Source organism: Doryrhamphus excisus, linkage group LG19, assembly GCF_037039965.1.
Source record: "Doryrhamphus excisus strain RoL-2023G ecotype Guam linkage group LG19, RoL_Dexc_Guam_v1.1, whole genome shotgun sequence".
In the NCBI taxonomy this organism is placed as follows: Eukaryota; Metazoa; Chordata; class Actinopteri; order Syngnathiformes; family Syngnathidae; genus Doryrhamphus; species Doryrhamphus excisus.
This window is the reverse complement of record NC_136375.1, coordinates 10,139,399-10,155,634: the sequence shown is the minus strand read 5'-3', so window position 1 is coordinate 10,155,634 and position 16,236 is coordinate 10,139,399. Positions and strand designations below refer to the sequence as shown.

The following is a 16,236-nucleotide window of genomic DNA, read 5'->3' as shown; positions in this document are numbered from 1 at the left end:
GTGTGCATGTGTCCAGCTGTCCTGTGAAAGTCTTCATGTGGACCCAGATAGAGGCTGGGCTGTATGTCTGGACCCAAAGTACAGCCTGACTCACAGGATGAAACACAAGCACTGCAGGGTTTACTCTTTTGGGTGAGTACAGACACACACATCAACACAACAGGATAAGAAACGGAAGGACAACTGAGTGTCAATATCCATGTTTCATAGTTATTCATCTACAATATATTGTTAATGTCAGTACTTGATAACAAAACCGATATTTGATATATTTCTCTTCTCTCTGCATTCTAAAGATATAAAAAGAGCTAAACATAGGCAGGTAATTAACACACATAATGGGACTCACCTAGTTTGCTGTAGAAAGCCTGCTCTTAAAAAGGTTTTGTGGTTCAATATACATCAAAATGTGGCCCGCAGGACACTAGTTTGAGGCCCCCGCCTTGATATGAAAGTTTAATGTTAGTGCGGCCCGCGCAAGTTTGATATGGATGCTGTATGGTATCATGTACCCAGAAAAAATGATTACGTTTGATTCATGTTCATGTTAAAGGTTAAATAACTGTTAATAGTTATCCTCCCTATCCATGTGGAAGTGGTAAGTTTTTGGCTATTTCAGTTTAAAGGAAATAACTTGAAGGCTACTGTTTAGGTTGCTAGCTCTCTCGTTTGCGAGTTAGCATGTGTCTCAAGACCCTGCAGTTGCGCAATATGTTGTAAATAAAAAGAGTATAAATGTGACTATAGTCGTGTTTTGTCATGTCTACAGGGCTCTAATAATGCTTTGTTCATTTTAATCTGAAAAAAATAATTTGTCTACCCACCAACTATACGTGGTTTCTTAAGTTTTTATTATTTGTCGTTTTATTATTATTATTCTATTTATTTATTACAGATTGATTGATTTTCTTTATTCTTGATTTGTTTATTTTTCATCTTATTTTGTGCAGAAAAACAAAAATTAAGATATTTGAGAACAGTGGAATGTTTTATCAGAGCTTTTCTTGTAGAAAATCGGAACCAAAGCACTGAAAAAGTTTGTATATTTTTCTGTTTTTAATAAATGCGGGTTTTTTTTTTTTGAAAACCTGATGCGGTCCAGCCTTGCCCAGACCCTAGCTCCAGTGGCCCCCAGGTAAATTGAGTTTGAGACCCCTGATATACATGGTTACAACATGTAGTAACAGGCACATTCCTACTTTCAGTATTAACCATGATACCATATCCTCATATGGCAACAATATTGATACATCATACATTGATCCAATGTCGACAGTTGATACCAGATTATCGGCCAGCACACAATATCAATGTTATATTACCGTAAGAAATAATGTCATACACGCAATAGCACACAAACCACATCCCCAATCACTACTCACTGCTGTTGAAAAGTTTGTAAATATTTCACTCCTTGACTGATCAGTGAGTTATATGCACATATGGTATCAGTGACAAGCTGTCATATCCTGTAAATCAGGCTGTAATAGTACATCAAGTCTTCAAATGCAGCTGTTCTCATGTCAGCCATGATTGTAACTTCCTCCTGTGATGGCTTTCCATGCAAGTCTCACATCCTCGTCTTTGTTTTTCATGTCAGCCACTAATTGGTCACTGAGGGCTATACTCGCGCTGCATCTATCTTGTGTCTCTAATGCTTAATTTCTTGAGTGACACTGTAATTAAAAGTACGATAATCCTCTGCATTCGCTTTGCTGGAGCTACTTGGATCAAATCCCAGTAGAAGTCAGTGGTATTTCATCAACATTAAGATGGTTAAGTCAATGTGTCTCTGTTGGCTCTAAGGCTGACGCTACCCTGCTGGGCCTCTGCTGAGGGCTTTGGGATTTGTGTTGTGGAGACCAGGGAGCTTATTAGTGTGAGGTGTTGAGGGACTGCCGAGCACAGGTGTGCTGGAATCAAGTCAGGGAATGCATGGATATGGCTGAGGGATTTGTTCCCACTATCTACACCATATGGAGTTTTTATGATATCCTATTTCAGAACCATAAACACTCGTCTGGGCGTGGCTCTGTGAGGGATTTCTTTTGTCCCATTGCTCCAGAATGTAGCCGAGATTGCACTTAGCAGAGGGCCGAACTGAACTGAGGTTGGAACATTTAACCTACCTAAAGAAAGATTAGACTCCCACCTTTCATCAGAAAAAAAAGGTTTGGTCCTACCTTTTTACGTTCTTTAGTAATCAGCAGTAGAACATGATTACGTTTCAGGAAAATTTTTGTTCCCCACTAAAAAATTTTTAAAAATGTAAAAAAAAAAGTGTAAAAAAAACAGCATACACGTGGGTCTTAATCCTCTTATCGGGGGTGGGCGATACGGAACATTTTGATATCGCTTTTTGATTATTCAAATTTTGATGAAAAACATGTAATTAGAACAAATTGATAACAAAAATCAAGGTATCACTATGAATTTGTGATTTGTTGCATCATAATCAACTCACTTTTTCCAGCTATTTTTCAAAAGACAACCCCGGCCATATTAGACAATTTTGGCTGATCTTCCAAGGCACATGGTATTGGAATATTGGAACATTTAATCTACCAAAAGAAAGATTCAAAAAAAGAAATTTTTTTTCCTCTGAAAAAAAAGGTTCGGTCCTACCTTTTAACATTCTTTAGTAATCAGCAGTAGAACATGAGTAAGTTTCAGGAAAATTTTAGTCCCCCACTAAAAAAAAAGTGAGAAATTAATGAAGAGACTACCCCAGTTTTTGGTGAAACTGCAAAAACATGTTTGCTCATATAAGGAATTACTTACGTTATCAGCTTAGTCTCGAGTTTGTCCAAAAACGCTTATTAAGATTTTATATGATGTCAATCACTTCACCAACTGTGGGAGCTTTGAATTTTTTTTGCAGTGCAGCAATAATATTATTAAAAGGGATGTTCTTTTGATGTTATTTCTCTGGCAGAAGGGCTGCTATTACCTACAAAGAAATTATTCAATTCATTTGTTGTCCATTTTATTGTTTCTCAAATACTTTCACTTTCTTTCACTGTATGTGTGCCTTACACACATACAGTATTTCATAACACGCAACCAAACTGAAATATTTTGACACAGGAAAAGTCAGGAGTCCAGAGTAAGAGTTCATTACGTAAAACTGTAATGGTGCCAAATCCTTTCTACAGTCCTCGCATTGTCCTCTATTTGACCTATCTTACACACACACACACACACATCACGTTGCCTACCTATAGTTGGTGCCTTTAAAAATAAGCATGTGCAATCCTCGCAGCATGAGCTGTGATGACAATTACAAAAATCCCAGTAATTAGTGAGCAACTTGTGCTGCTGTTGGGACCGATGTCATAATGGTTGGCTTTTAATGGGATGTTTGTGTCATACGGGTGACTATAACTCCCTTGAAGGGGGGTTTACGTTACATTTTGAGCAGGATTATGTAAGCGGGATGCAGCTATAAATGGATGAAGTGCTAACTTTTCTATGTGGGAAAACAATTGAAGCCTCCGGGGTCTCAGAGTGAGGCAGGCAACATCATTAGCCCAGCAGTTCAACTTGGAGTGAAGTGAAAAATTATCTCAGCTATTCTGGAATTTTCAATTAGCAGTTGGCATTTAAGAATTTTAATGGTATTTCTTTCCTGCAAAAAGCACATGTGGGGCAATACAGCAGATTTACAGTCTGTACAGCATGTATGGATGAAGTATTCAATCTTCATTGTCAGGAGTTATTTTCCAGTAAAACCCTCTCCCCTGAAGCATCGCCACAGTTGTCCATATCCGACGGACAACTCGGAAAGTCTCAATGAAATATTTAGTTGGGGTAAAAACAGACATCTATGCGCATCTCCATTTCCTTCTCTTTGCATCATTCATGCTCCCTGGTGCTAGCGGGATGCAATCTGGGACTGTGGGGCCTCATCTGTAAAAGATGAGTACTGTGGAATGTGTTTTCCCCCTCCCGCAATTACGGATTACAGTCGCGACACAAACAAGACACAAGGGAGTACGGAGACGGTGGTTGGGAAAGGGAAGAAAGAGAAATTGCAGTGTGAGATAAACAGCGGTAGAGGAACCTGGAAAGAGCAAAATGTCTGTTCCCAGATTTAGACATCATATATCAAAGTGGAGCAGTGCAAAGACAAATCAAAGAGAGTATACAAACCTCTTAAACTTCTACCTCCTTGTACTGTTTGGGCTCCAGGTTGGGCCCAGATGACCGTATCCTGGAACGTTTCCTCGCCAAATCCGGGTGTGAGGTCCATTGCTTTGATCCCAGTTTGAGGCAATCACACCTGCAGTATGCTGAAATGTGGCTTCACCGGCTCTCCATTGACTGGAGGGATCCCAACCCTGCAGTTGTGGCACAGCATCAGTATGCAAACACCAAAAAACTGGCCACCATCCTCAACAACTTTGGTCATCGGGAGGTAAGAAGTGGACAATCTCATGCAATCACTTTGTTTCTAGATACTTAGATGAATGTACTTACCTGGACACATCGATGCTGGGCTTGACAGTTGGATGAAAGATGACTAGGGGTTTAAAACGTGTTGAAATTTCTATTTCTTGCTTGGCCAAAAGCTGTAATGTGAAAACAGGGCAGACAGAAGTCAAACAGACTGTGAACTGCGGCATCTCTGCTACAAATGTCTATAAATAATGACTGACCTTGGTGTTCCCAGCATCAGTGAGTGACATGTAGAGTTGCTGCTTGCTACTCGTTGATGTCTCCAAGCAAAACCTGTAGTAATTCTACATTTGATCAATTTTACTTAAGTATTTGTCAGATCAACCTGTGTAGATGTTGGAACTTGTCCAAACTCTTAATCACCAAGCAGTGGTGAGAGCGCCGCCTCTGTAATGCACATCTGAAAGCAATAAAAATAAATAAATAAAGTCCTCTATAGTGCAACCAACATTGCCAAGAAGGCAGAGCTTGGACACACTTGACTTCCTGGCAAACATGCATAATCTAGCTAGAAAAAGCTAAAATGTTGATACTAGTAACTCCTAAAAACACAAAGATTTGTATTTTAATATATATAAATAGTCTCGTCTGGTGATATCCCTAAAGATGACAGACGGATGGTTGGGAGAATGAAAAGGGGGCAGACGATGAAAGAAAGTACGCCAAGATAACTCAGTCAAGGGGACAAAACATGTCCAATCCAAGACAAGCTTGAAAAGACACCAACATATACCAAGCTGGTAAACCTGTGGACTGCTCCACGACTCAATCCATTGAGCCAAGTTGACTTGTTCATTGTTTTTCAATTTCAGGTGGATGTACTGAAAGCAGACATGGAGAGTGCCGAGTGGAAGGTTTTGGAGAATTTGATCCTGGAAGGAGTTTTAGACTCCGTAAGTCAAGTACTCCTGGAGCTTCACCTCCACTGGGCGGGGTTTGAGGTGGCAGGGGACGATCCTTCGGTCATACGCTATTGGTTCAGCTTGCTCAAAGAGCTGGAAAACACCAACTTCCGCCTTTTCCACGTCCGCAGCGATCCAGCAAAACCGCATGTGTTTCTGCACAAGAATGTTCTCAATGCAAGCAGCGCATACACTTTAGCATGGGTGAATACACAGTGGACGCCCTAAAGTACGTACTAGGGACTATCCAAGTGGATTAATGTCAGAACACAGGTGCTGCTGAGGCACATTCTCTGACTCAAACTGACCTTTTTGCCAACCTACTTACCATGCAGTCATGAATCACCCAGAGGCTGTGTCTTCTACTACCTCATGTCGACTATGCTTTTGGCTGCAGGTCAGTTTCTTAGTCACGGTCCACCCCTGTGATCACAGTCCTATCTCTAATTCGGGCCTGCAGTAACTTAACGCCACAAGACATTTTCTTCTATCGGAGTCGGTGGGGACATCAGTGCACGGATGTGATGGTTTGACTGTGCCAAAGGGTAGGTGAGCGATAGATTAACAGCTTTTATTCTGTGAGGAGCTCCATGGACTGAAAGAGATAAGTGGTGGAGATGATTATGTCATCAATTCTTTAAGACATGGTGTGAAAACATATGCACATTCATCTGCAGTCAGTAACTTATGGTCAAGGCGCCAATGTTTTCATTGATCTTGCTCATACTTTGTCAGTTTTTGTTATTTTTAATAAAAACCAAAGCCAGAATTATGTTTACGTGACTGTTTTGTCAAAAGGATATTGATGAACAGAAGTAGGAGCTTGAGTAAAACTGATGCACGGTTTATTATTTCCAGTAGGAGACATGTAATTGAAAATAAACTTGATTTCTAATTATAAAATACACAAGAAAATGCAAATTAAAACATGAAAACCCATCTGTGTAAACATACCGCTCATATGCATTAGCAGAAGTACAAATAACGAATGTTCTCACATCTATGTACAGGAATAGCAAGAATTTTCATGTGTGGTTACAAAAATACACTGCTGCAATACGACTGGATGCCAGTCTTGTGGCTTTCATTTGCAATACCTAACAATGCTCCCAGATTGACACCCACTCTCAAGGACATTCTAATCCCAGAGTTTGATCTGTCCGTCCCATCCGCAGGTGATGACCTTGGAGGTTTCGTGAGGATGCCACAGGGCGCTAATACACACCCTGTCGTGAGCCTTGATCCTGTGGTACAGCTTGGTTGTCTTCCAGTCCCAAATGTTCAGTTTTCCGTCAGCGTCCCCTGACACCACATAGCTGGAAGAAAAAAATGGCAAGAACAGGGACAAAAAGATTAGGCTAGGAGATCTAATGGGACTGTGGCAACCTGTTCAAAGACTAATAGAGGACCGCAGAGTGGAGTTTAAACTTTAATCACAGGACTGAAATGCCCTTGTTAGTGCTCCTAGTGGAGTCTAAGCATGGGTCTTTTTCAGCAAAACTCTTCATTTACAATTAAATCCTATGGCTGGAGCCAAACAATCCCGATTTTACACAGCAAGTGTGATTCCTTACACGGGCGGCTAATCTCAGAGCGATACTGTACGAGTTCAAAGACAAATTCTTACCTCATGTCAGGGGAGAAGTCCACTTGGCAAGCGTATCCAGCAACCATGTGGCCCTTGAATATTTTCTTCTTGTTCAGTCTGAAGCGGTTTTGGGCTCCAAAAATCAGAATCTGATTGTCCATAGACTGGCACGCAAGCCACTTACCTTGGGTTCAAAAACAGAAGAACATCGTGAGGATAACACTTTGACACACAGGAGCAGAAAGGGGTGGGGGTGGGGGTAATGGCAGTGGATCTGACCAAGCGTAGAGCGAATGGATGCCATTTTGGTAAAAGTGGGAAACTAAGTGGACACCCACTGAGATCACATGCATAATTCAAAGGCTGCAGAGAAACAAACCATGTTGAGACAAATATAAAGCCCAAAGAAGGTCAGCAAGAGAGAGCATCACTGCAAGTGTGTATAATAGTGTTTCCAACAGCAGGAAAATAATCTGAGAATAAATTAGGGATAACACCACTGAATCCACTATCAAACCCAACCCAAGCTTGGCTTTGTCTGTCCTTGCTCATAAGTCCATCTGCTAATACTAGAGACTGCTGCACATTGGATTTGTTCTGCATAATGACCTCCATTGGAAGGTATGAATCTACTAAATTACGACTCCCCAGAGGTCTCGCCGTTGCCAGCTCGGCACTGTCCCCCCTGGTACTCACCATTGGGAGAAAGTGTCACAGCTGGCATGGAGTGCATGCTGGGCTCCGCGATGTACTTGAAGTCCACGGGGATGTCCCTGAAAAAGACCTGGGGATGAGTACACTTGAAGATGAGAAAGCATGCTCCAGGCAAGAAAGAGCACTGGTGTATCATATGACGATAAAGAAGTCTTTCCGCAGACATGACACTTTCTTCATGCTGTGCTAAGTATTTTTCTTTTGATTCATTACACATGTCATTATTTACCGACTACAAAACAAATGGGAGTAATACGCGCATGTTAATGCTAAACGTGCACGCTGAGGCCATCTTACCAGTGATGAAAAACAGCTGGAGCTGCCTTCCCTGACACGTACGCAGGCAAAGCACCCAAACATTAACACAGTACAGATTGAGTACTGTTGCCTGGGTTTTTCTGACCAGACTTTCCAAACTAGCTAAAAAAACACAGTACAATAGAAAAACAAAGCTATGATAAACCAGACAGAACCAGTTTGTCAGGAGCGACGTGGTGTGGTGTCAGCAAGAAAAGAACGTACACTACAAATGTTGTGAATAATACATAGGTGACCTGGGTGCTATCACATACAAATACCGTGTTTTTTTTACTCAACTAAACATCAACTAAACATGCATGATTGCAGATGGCAACCATGCAGCCAACAATTTATTTCATAATTCTGTATACTTTGCAATATAAGTGGAAAAGCTTATTAGTAGTATGAACATTGACCTTTGCTCTTTTGTCCCCCATTTTGATTATTTTATTTAAATTTTCAAAATATTACAACTTTCTTCACAAATAATGTTTGTAAACTTTCTTCTCATATTTTAACTTTATTGCCATGACATAACTTTTCTCCAAACCAATTATTCTAAATCTAGTTTTGTTTCTCATAATATTTTCCCTCATAATATTACATTATTCTCGTTTCTCTTAGCCTCAATGGTTTAACACGTTCCTGTCACATACATTTTTTCACAAGCCGCACTTTGGACACCCGACCTAAACCATTTAACAAAACTACTACACAAAAGGTGGGAACTACTGCTAAATAAGAAAGGGTCTGCCTGCTCAGCCATATACTGTATCACCGATACAATCAATGCACCTATAAAAACACCTTCCTGTTCCTGCTCCACATTTTACTTGTTTTATCATACAACTCATCTTTATACTTGTACATGTTACTACAAAATTAGAACAACTTAAATGTGCAGCCACGGGGCTATTAAACAGAGATTTCACTGTAAGTGAAAGTGCAAGCACTGTGACGAAGAAGAGTATATTTCCTCACCACTCATTATTGTTCCCCTAATCATATCAGTGCACTGCCAAACTCTGTAGTACCAGTAATATGAGATACTTCTGGTGAGTCCACCCTAATGCTGTCACTGAGAAGATTTAGGCATAAGGGAGTTTTGCTTGGCTTGAAGAAAAGGGAGGAAAACAATAGCCGAGAGCCAGGTGGCATCTGTGGGAGAAAGAGGACAGTAAAGCCGGGCTAGCATGCCATTCAGCTTGCTTTGCTCTCAGGCGGCACTAATAAAGAAAGCCAAAGCACGTCTGTGCCTCATGTCTTCTGCAAAGTCCCAGTCGATCCTGTCTTTCATTGTTGACGCGAGAGTGTGAAAATCTAATTTTTGCCAGCTAATCCTTTTCGCTCTGGCATGCAAGTCCCTCATCTATGAGGAATGGGCAGTGGGAGAGTCTAATAGGAAAGCCTTAACACCCATGAGCTCATTGACCTTCTTGTGCAGCAAGACAAGGCTACCGCAGTAATACAAACACCCCCAAGTCAGTGCAGTTCAACACTACAACCACAATAAAACACAAGACAGAATTTTACACTTTACTTACCACTCCCAAACCCGAAGACTCTTGTCGTCTGACGTGCTGACAAAGCGCCGATTCTCATCCACGAATGTGATGGTGTTGACGGCGCCCAAGTGGCGGTCGTACTCCTGAACCACCTCACTGGTCCTGATGTCCCACTGTCAAAAGGACAGGGAAAAGCATGAACCACAATAACATATTCTAAAACTACTGATCTAACACCAGTGAGTACTTTATTCTTACAATTGTATGCTTTCCCCCCCCACTATACTATTTCATAATTGTTGGCAAAGGTTGATACAAATTGCAGCTTGGAAATCTTTAGTTAAGTCAAATGAAATGCAAGCATGTAAAATGCCCAAATGCAATTAAAAATACACTTCAGTGCATCAATTTGATGATTTCCAACATTAAAGGTTATTCTTTCAGTGCATGTCCTTTAAATCTAATGCACAATTGTACCAATTTAAGGCTTTTATCAAATGCGCTACACTAAAAGCTTCCTGTGATTAATGCCTTGTTCTCTGTCATGCAAAGGGACACATGGCTTAACAACAGCGCTGAGCTGCAGGACAGGACAGGAGTGTGTATCACGCTACTTTGGGCACAAGGTCACAAGGCGAGGAGACGTGTATGTGTTTGGTCGAGCAAAGAAAAATACACCTGAGGTGACGGGAGAAATGGACTTCACCGTGATGGCATGCAACTTTACCTGGACAATCTTCTTATCGGACATGCCGGCCACAAAAAGATTCTGTTTCTCCTCATCTGGGTTGAATTTGACACAATAGGGCACCTTTCTGTTGGTGAAGCGAGAGATGCACTTGCCTGTGGAGGGACATCGATACTTTACAACAGTAACAATGCATGCAGTATTGCAACTCTAGCAGCTGCATTGAGATGATGTGGCGTTAGGAGGAGGTTCGATTTGCACCAATGGGTTGATTTAACTCTTTTCTGCCCTCTGCTGGAAAACAACTCCAGAGATTTGAAGCTGAGGCACTTTCCATGAATGAATACGCTCGCTAACGTGTACATTCTGTGGCCCAAACATTTGAGGCATTCAATGCAGACTTTTCCACATTATATTAAAGTACAAATGGGTTACGCAAGAGTTCACTCTCAAAACAGAGCATAATTACCTTCTAAAGGCAGATTTTTTTGCATTTCAGACTTGTGGGTATTTTATTAAAGGTGAGAGAGATAAAAAAAAGCAGCATACCTGTCTCAGAGTCCCAGAGTTTGAGGTAGCGGTCGTAGGCAGCGCTGAGGAACTGCGTCCCTTTGTTGTTAAAGCAAATGTCTCGCACCGCTTTGCTGTGCCCTGATAAAAGAACACACGCAAATTAAAACCAAACAAATACAAAATGTCACATCAACTAAGCCCTACTGGTCTCGTTATCATGTCTCCCCAGTTGCTTGCCTTTGATATTACATTTATTTGAGGAATATTTTTTTTAAAAGTATGTGGTAATGAGGGTGCTGTGGGAGACGAGGAGTAATGAATCTTTAAATGGGCCTGGGGATAGGATCTTTCTGTCTTTTCCAAGGGTTCGCCATCCTCTCATTTCTACAATCTATGAAACCTTTTGGCTTCTTCTCTCACAGTGTAGATGACACAAATTCCCTATGGGGAGCCCCCCCTCCCCTGTAAAAATGGACTTTAGCAGGACTGCATAACTGAGCCAGCCCACTGTGGCGGTCTAGTTTTCTTGCTCAAATGCCAAGATACCCAAAAGCTACATGCCCCTTGTGGTGTTTCTTTGCATGCACGCTCATCAAAAAACTACTGAGAGTCAGCCAGATAGGGAATGTAATTTGGGGCGACATGAAAAGGCACGAGAAATGATGCATACACCCTCAAAAACATGTGGCAGTCTAACGCATTGATGATATCTACAAGATTATGGTGCTGACAACTGTGTGCGTAGCTAATTTCAAGGTGCAAAAAAAAAATCACATTACAGTATTAAATGGAGCATGTACTATAGTTCTTCAAATCGTGACGAGTATTAGAACCGTCAATTATTCAACGATTGGATTTGGGTGGGATTCAACTCTCAATCTTGCAGTTGAAGCTTATGAAAATGTGATGTGATCAAGATTGGACCATTCTAACTACACAGAAGTGCCCATAGCTACTGCTGAGTACACATTTTAATCTACAGTATCTTTGTTTTTGTTTTAAATAGACCATTTGTATACAATTTTAGCCTCATTTGTGTGAATAAACAATTGAAAAAAATGCATGTATTTAACAGGAAACACACACCTGCTTGAACAAATAAACCAAGCCCTCAAATCCAAGAAAAACTATGACTGTTACTCCGATGACAGCTTTTACTGCAACTCGATACCTGCACATCAAACATGACATCTGTAAAGCTGGTGTGTAACATGCTACTTTATGTGGTGATTGTCTTTCTGATTTTTCCCCATCAAGGTCACGGCAAGTCCCACACAGCTCATGTATGGATGAGCTTTTATGCTGGATGCCTTTCCTGATGCAACCTCACACTTATCAAGGCTTGGAAGCAACAACTGAGCGTGAAATAGACAGGTGTTGAAATCAAACCATATATTATTTGCATATTTTATGTTATGTAATTGCCATTATTTAAATTAGCATTATTCATATGTGTATAAAATGCTAACATGTGCAACAGTATTTTGAAAATGCACTTGTACAAATGAGAAACCTCTCTCCTTATACTGTTGACACCTTCTCTCTAAATTGGTGTATCAGCACACAAAATAACAGGCATTTTTGCAGCAAATGAAAAGAAAATGCTCTGATACTTATTACTTATACGTCCACAGCAAGAAAAATCAAAAGCTCTGCCACTTTAACTAAATAAAAATCACTCTTCTCTGTGTATTCGGTCCTCTCAAGTCTCTGAGTCCTGTCAGCTCCCCGGACTGATGAATTATGCATAATTCAGTGAGGGAGCTGACAAGCAGAAGTGTGCAGAAAAACAATCTCCATTCTGACAGCGCACTGTCTCTAGAGAAGACTGTAGAAGTGACCTGTATGTATTAACCCACCCCCTGCCACCTCCCACTGGTCCTATTCACTAGAAAAATCACAGTCTCTGTAGTCAGCATCACTACTGTGTATACACATTTAACATCTACCACTTTTTCCTCCACAATGGAGATTAAAACGTATCTTCGATTTGTTTTAGAATTGGTCGTTATGTCATCTGGCTATTCATATTTACAATAATTGTGGGTGTTTTTTTTAGAGGACATCGACAATAAGCTCTATTTTTATTCTTTACAAAATGTATAAAACCACATGGGGATTACTACCTCACACGCGCTTAATCTTTTTATGTTTATTTGGATTTTCTAAATATAACTTACCAATAAAGGTCCGTATACACCTCCTCTCATTGTACACTTCCCACAGCTGTGGAAAGATGAGGAAAATGCATTTCATTGAATTGACATTATGTGATTATTGTATTCTGTTGTGTTTGCATGGCTTTGTGGTGCTTATTATTACCTTAATTTTACAGTCCATGGAGGAGGAAAGAAGTAGATGACCAGACTTGGGAAACAGTCGGATGGCACTGACACCCTGGAAGATTATGCAAGCAGATGAATGATTAGCATCATCACATCTGAATAACTTTGCACATGTTTTTCTAGGAAAACCTGTTGACTCAAAAATGATTAGTCAAACAACATTTGCTGTTTAGCCAGAGGTCCCAGAAGGCATCTTTACATGTTTTGCATGCAATGCTGATGTGTTCACAGCCACAACGCCCAGCCCTCTAACCTTGGTGTGTCCTGACCAAACATGGATTTGCTTCTTGGGAAGATAACACTTGTCTGGTGCTTCTGAAGACCGCAAATTGATTCCCACATCCTGAGGGACATGCAGGTAGGACCTGCCCTGGTAATCGTACATCTCCTTAACTGAAGAAAGAAGGGAAAAAAGTGCTATTAACAGAAGAAAATGCCAAATTATCTTGATAGCTTTCTTCAGCTAAAACAACAAGTATACCATGAAGAATAGTCTTCTCCTCGGCTGGAGCTTCATCTTCATTCCTTCCCCTCTTTTGCCTTTTAGCCGTTATCTCATCCAGCTCCTTCTTCTCCTCCTGTAACCCATCATCACATCTGAATATTCAAGCACGGCAATTTGCCTTTGTTGGGTGACGCCAGGGTTGTAAGTTACCTCCGTGGGTTTGGCCACCAATTTCTCATCAACATATTTGGCCCACGGTCCGAGGAAGTTGTCGATCTCTCCTGGGTCACCACCTTTGACCTTTTTTCTTTTCTCTGTCTTCTTGTAGCTACTCTCAAACACTGTCAAGCCTGTAGGAAGTATAATGTTTTTTAAGCATAAAATAAAGCAATATGTTTAAAATTGATATTAATTAATGAATACCCTGTTTTTTCTCAGCCTCATCCACTGCTCCAATGTAAGAAGTGCAAGTTACTTGGTTTGAGTCGACAGATGGATCTAAAGCGTAACCTGTTTAGAGTGGACATGATAGTTCAAAAGCGTGAACATAGAAGCAAAATATGTACACCAACGGATGTGCAAAAATTCACCAAAGACTGAAAAGGTCCTTCTCTGCTGCTCGAACATAAAATCGTTGACGTGAGCAGGTTCTGCATAGCCAGATAGCATATTCCGTGATGCAGCCATCTGTTGAGTTTTAAAGGGGTTTTCTGGCCCAAACTAGGAGGAAAGAATACAAACATACTTACAATGCTGAACTACTGTTTCTTTCAGATACATATAATTCATGTATAAAGAATTTTAGATCGGTCAGTCGAAATATCAGCTTTGTGTAAAACTTACCTCTGGGGCAAACATGGTTTCATATGTTGGGTTATAATTGACTTCTTTCAGGGCAGGATCAAGATGTACGCCAGTCTCAACAGACTCCTATAATAAGGACATACCGGTAAGGGTACATTAAAGATATTTATACATAAATTGTGTACAGTAATAGCAGTTGTGGTGAGTCTTAAGTGTTTTTTAACGAAACGCTAACACGCTTTGCACGCCTTGAGTCTCTCGCGCGAAAAGTTGCCACGAATATTTCATTAGATCTAAACATAGAAATCCACATTGTAAATAAAAAATAGGATATACCTGTACAAATGACTTAAATTATCTACAAAAATGACCCTATTAGCAGCTAGGCGTAAACAACGTTTCGCTATCCATCAATGCTACTATCGTTAGCCAGCGTTAGCTAGCTAGCTAGCTAGCATAGATAGCTTACCTTTACCGCAACTTCCGGGGCCGAATTAAGGACAGCCAACGTCATCGTGGGATTGGACTGTAAAGGTTTAAGGTGTGCCGTCGCATCCGGATCCGTAGACTCGGCTTTGTCGGGACTTGAACTAGATTCTGGTTCATTTTCCGAATCGGAATCACTGGCGTATGAAACGAGGGAAGCTACGACGGAGGACATCTTGGATGTTGTGCTTTGACCGGAAGTTTGTATCTTCACTTCCGCTTTGGCTATGACTGTTAGGTATTAATAATAATTTAGTATTTTGAATCAATTAATTTCGAAAAATAACAGTTGAATTATAACCATGCACAAATTAAATTGAATTTCTATATGAAGTATATATGTTTGCATATACATTATGAATCCAAGAATCATACGATAATGTATGAAATCATCATTCATTGTCGTAGGTAACGCTGAATAAAAAACGATTAACTACCACACATGTATTGTGACAGAAAAGTAAAACAAAAATGTTGTGGTGCGTATATATTTTATAGGGCGGGATGTGCTCAGGTTTATTCACCTCCCACATTGGAGCGGTCGCATAGGACGCGGTGGCTCCCCAACAATAGAGTGGTGCATACCACTGTCGCTGCTTGTTGCGGGGATATTTACCGGCGAATGCGCGCTGTTTCCGCACGGTTCCCGCAGGTTTAGCACTGCAACGCATATGCGTAACACTCGTGCAGCCTTAAAAAAAATTACATATACAATTATCACCTCCACGGACACGGTTTTGCGCACATTTCACCGATCTGTACTGTGTGGCTCCCTTTGGAAGAAAGTGCCAGGGTTCTCCTCGGAGTCATCCGCCTCTTCTTGCACGGAGAAGCACATTTGATATAAGAGACAGTCATGGACACTAACCGGGGATTTAAATGCTTGCACACGGCGGCATGCTCTGCGGCACAATGAGGACGGAATAAGACAAACGGGGGATTTAATCAAACTAAACAGGTATGTTGTGATGATTTGCACGTGTGTGTGTGTTTCTATCAGAGCATGTCACATTTTAAAACATGTTTCACAGCATCAACTGCTGCCTTTGACAGACGTTGTAACTTTAGTTGCTGGTAATTCGAGCCCGCATGGCCATCACTGGCAATCCAAAATAGCCGATACAATGAATTAAAAGTGGAGTGCATTAAGTTAACCTAATTGCACTGCAGTGTGCCCCACATCTGGGCAAGCAGCCTCTTGACATATTGGCTCCTTAGTGGTAGAACAAATATTTACAACTAAAAGAAGACCAAGCTGGAATAATATAACATGTACATGTCATGGGGCTTCCTGCTTAGGCGAAGGCTTGGAATCAAGGCGACGGTGATTGAATTTTCTCCACTATAAGACTGCTTCAGAGGAGAGGATGGATGGGGTCTATCAGCCAGTCTGCAGTTGCTGTAATGGGGGGATGGGGAGATTCTAGCCCAGTGGAAAAAAAATCATGCTTAGTGAAATTGGAAACCTTCTTTGTATGACTTCAAGTG

At 40.9% G+C, this 16,236-nt stretch overlaps 3 protein-coding genes across 6 annotated transcripts in view; 2 read left to right on the top strand and 1 right to left on the bottom strand.

Moving 5' to 3' along the window:
- The window catches only part of mettl24 (methyltransferase like 24), a 33,929-nt gene extending 27,800 nt beyond the window's left edge, over positions 1-6,129 (top strand). The window contains exons 3-5 of the mRNA XM_058056579.2: positions 17-132; positions 4,192-4,417; positions 5,271-6,129. Of these exons, the coding sequence (XP_057912562.2) occupies positions 17-132; positions 4,192-4,417; positions 5,271-5,588 (660 nt within the window). The 3' untranslated portion in view covers positions 5,589-6,129. The remainder of the gene's footprint in view (positions 1-16; positions 133-4,191; positions 4,418-5,270) is intronic.
- Positions 6,130-6,188: 59 nt separating this feature from the next.
- Positions 6,189-15,620, bottom strand: cdc40 (cell division cycle 40 homolog (S. cerevisiae)). 3 transcript variants are annotated; one of them, XM_058056576.2, is made up of 15 exons: positions 15,494-15,620; positions 14,302-14,388; positions 14,049-14,178; positions 13,882-13,968; positions 13,669-13,808; positions 13,495-13,591; positions 13,267-13,406; positions 12,991-13,065; positions 12,849-12,894; positions 10,705-10,806; positions 10,195-10,310; positions 9,507-9,640; positions 7,645-7,721; positions 6,988-7,132; positions 6,189-6,676 (listed from the first exon to the last, which is right to left on the bottom strand). In XM_058056576.2, exons 2-15 carry the CDS (start codon positions 14,314-14,316, stop codon positions 6,499-6,501), a joined length of 1,482 nt encoding a protein of 493 aa, XP_057912559.2. In that variant the 5' UTR covers positions 14,317-14,388; positions 15,494-15,620; the 3' UTR covers positions 6,189-6,498. The 3 variants fall into 3 exon arrangements, with proteins under 3 accessions (XP_057912559.2, XP_057912558.2, XP_057912557.2); XM_058056575.2 differs by having other exon boundaries at positions 15,470-15,609; XM_058056574.2 differs by lacking the exon at positions 15,494-15,620 and adding an exon at positions 14,732-14,947.
- wasf1 (WASP family member 1) overlaps positions 15,295-16,236 on the top strand; it is a 36,700-nt gene continuing 35,758 nt past the window's right edge. Inside the window, exon 1 of one of the 2 annotated variants that reach the window (XM_058056578.2) lies at positions 15,295-15,706. The gene's annotated coding sequence lies outside the window, so the exon portion shown is untranslated. The remainder of the gene's footprint in view (positions 15,707-16,236) is intronic. The other variant, XM_058056577.2, reaches the window with a different exon arrangement.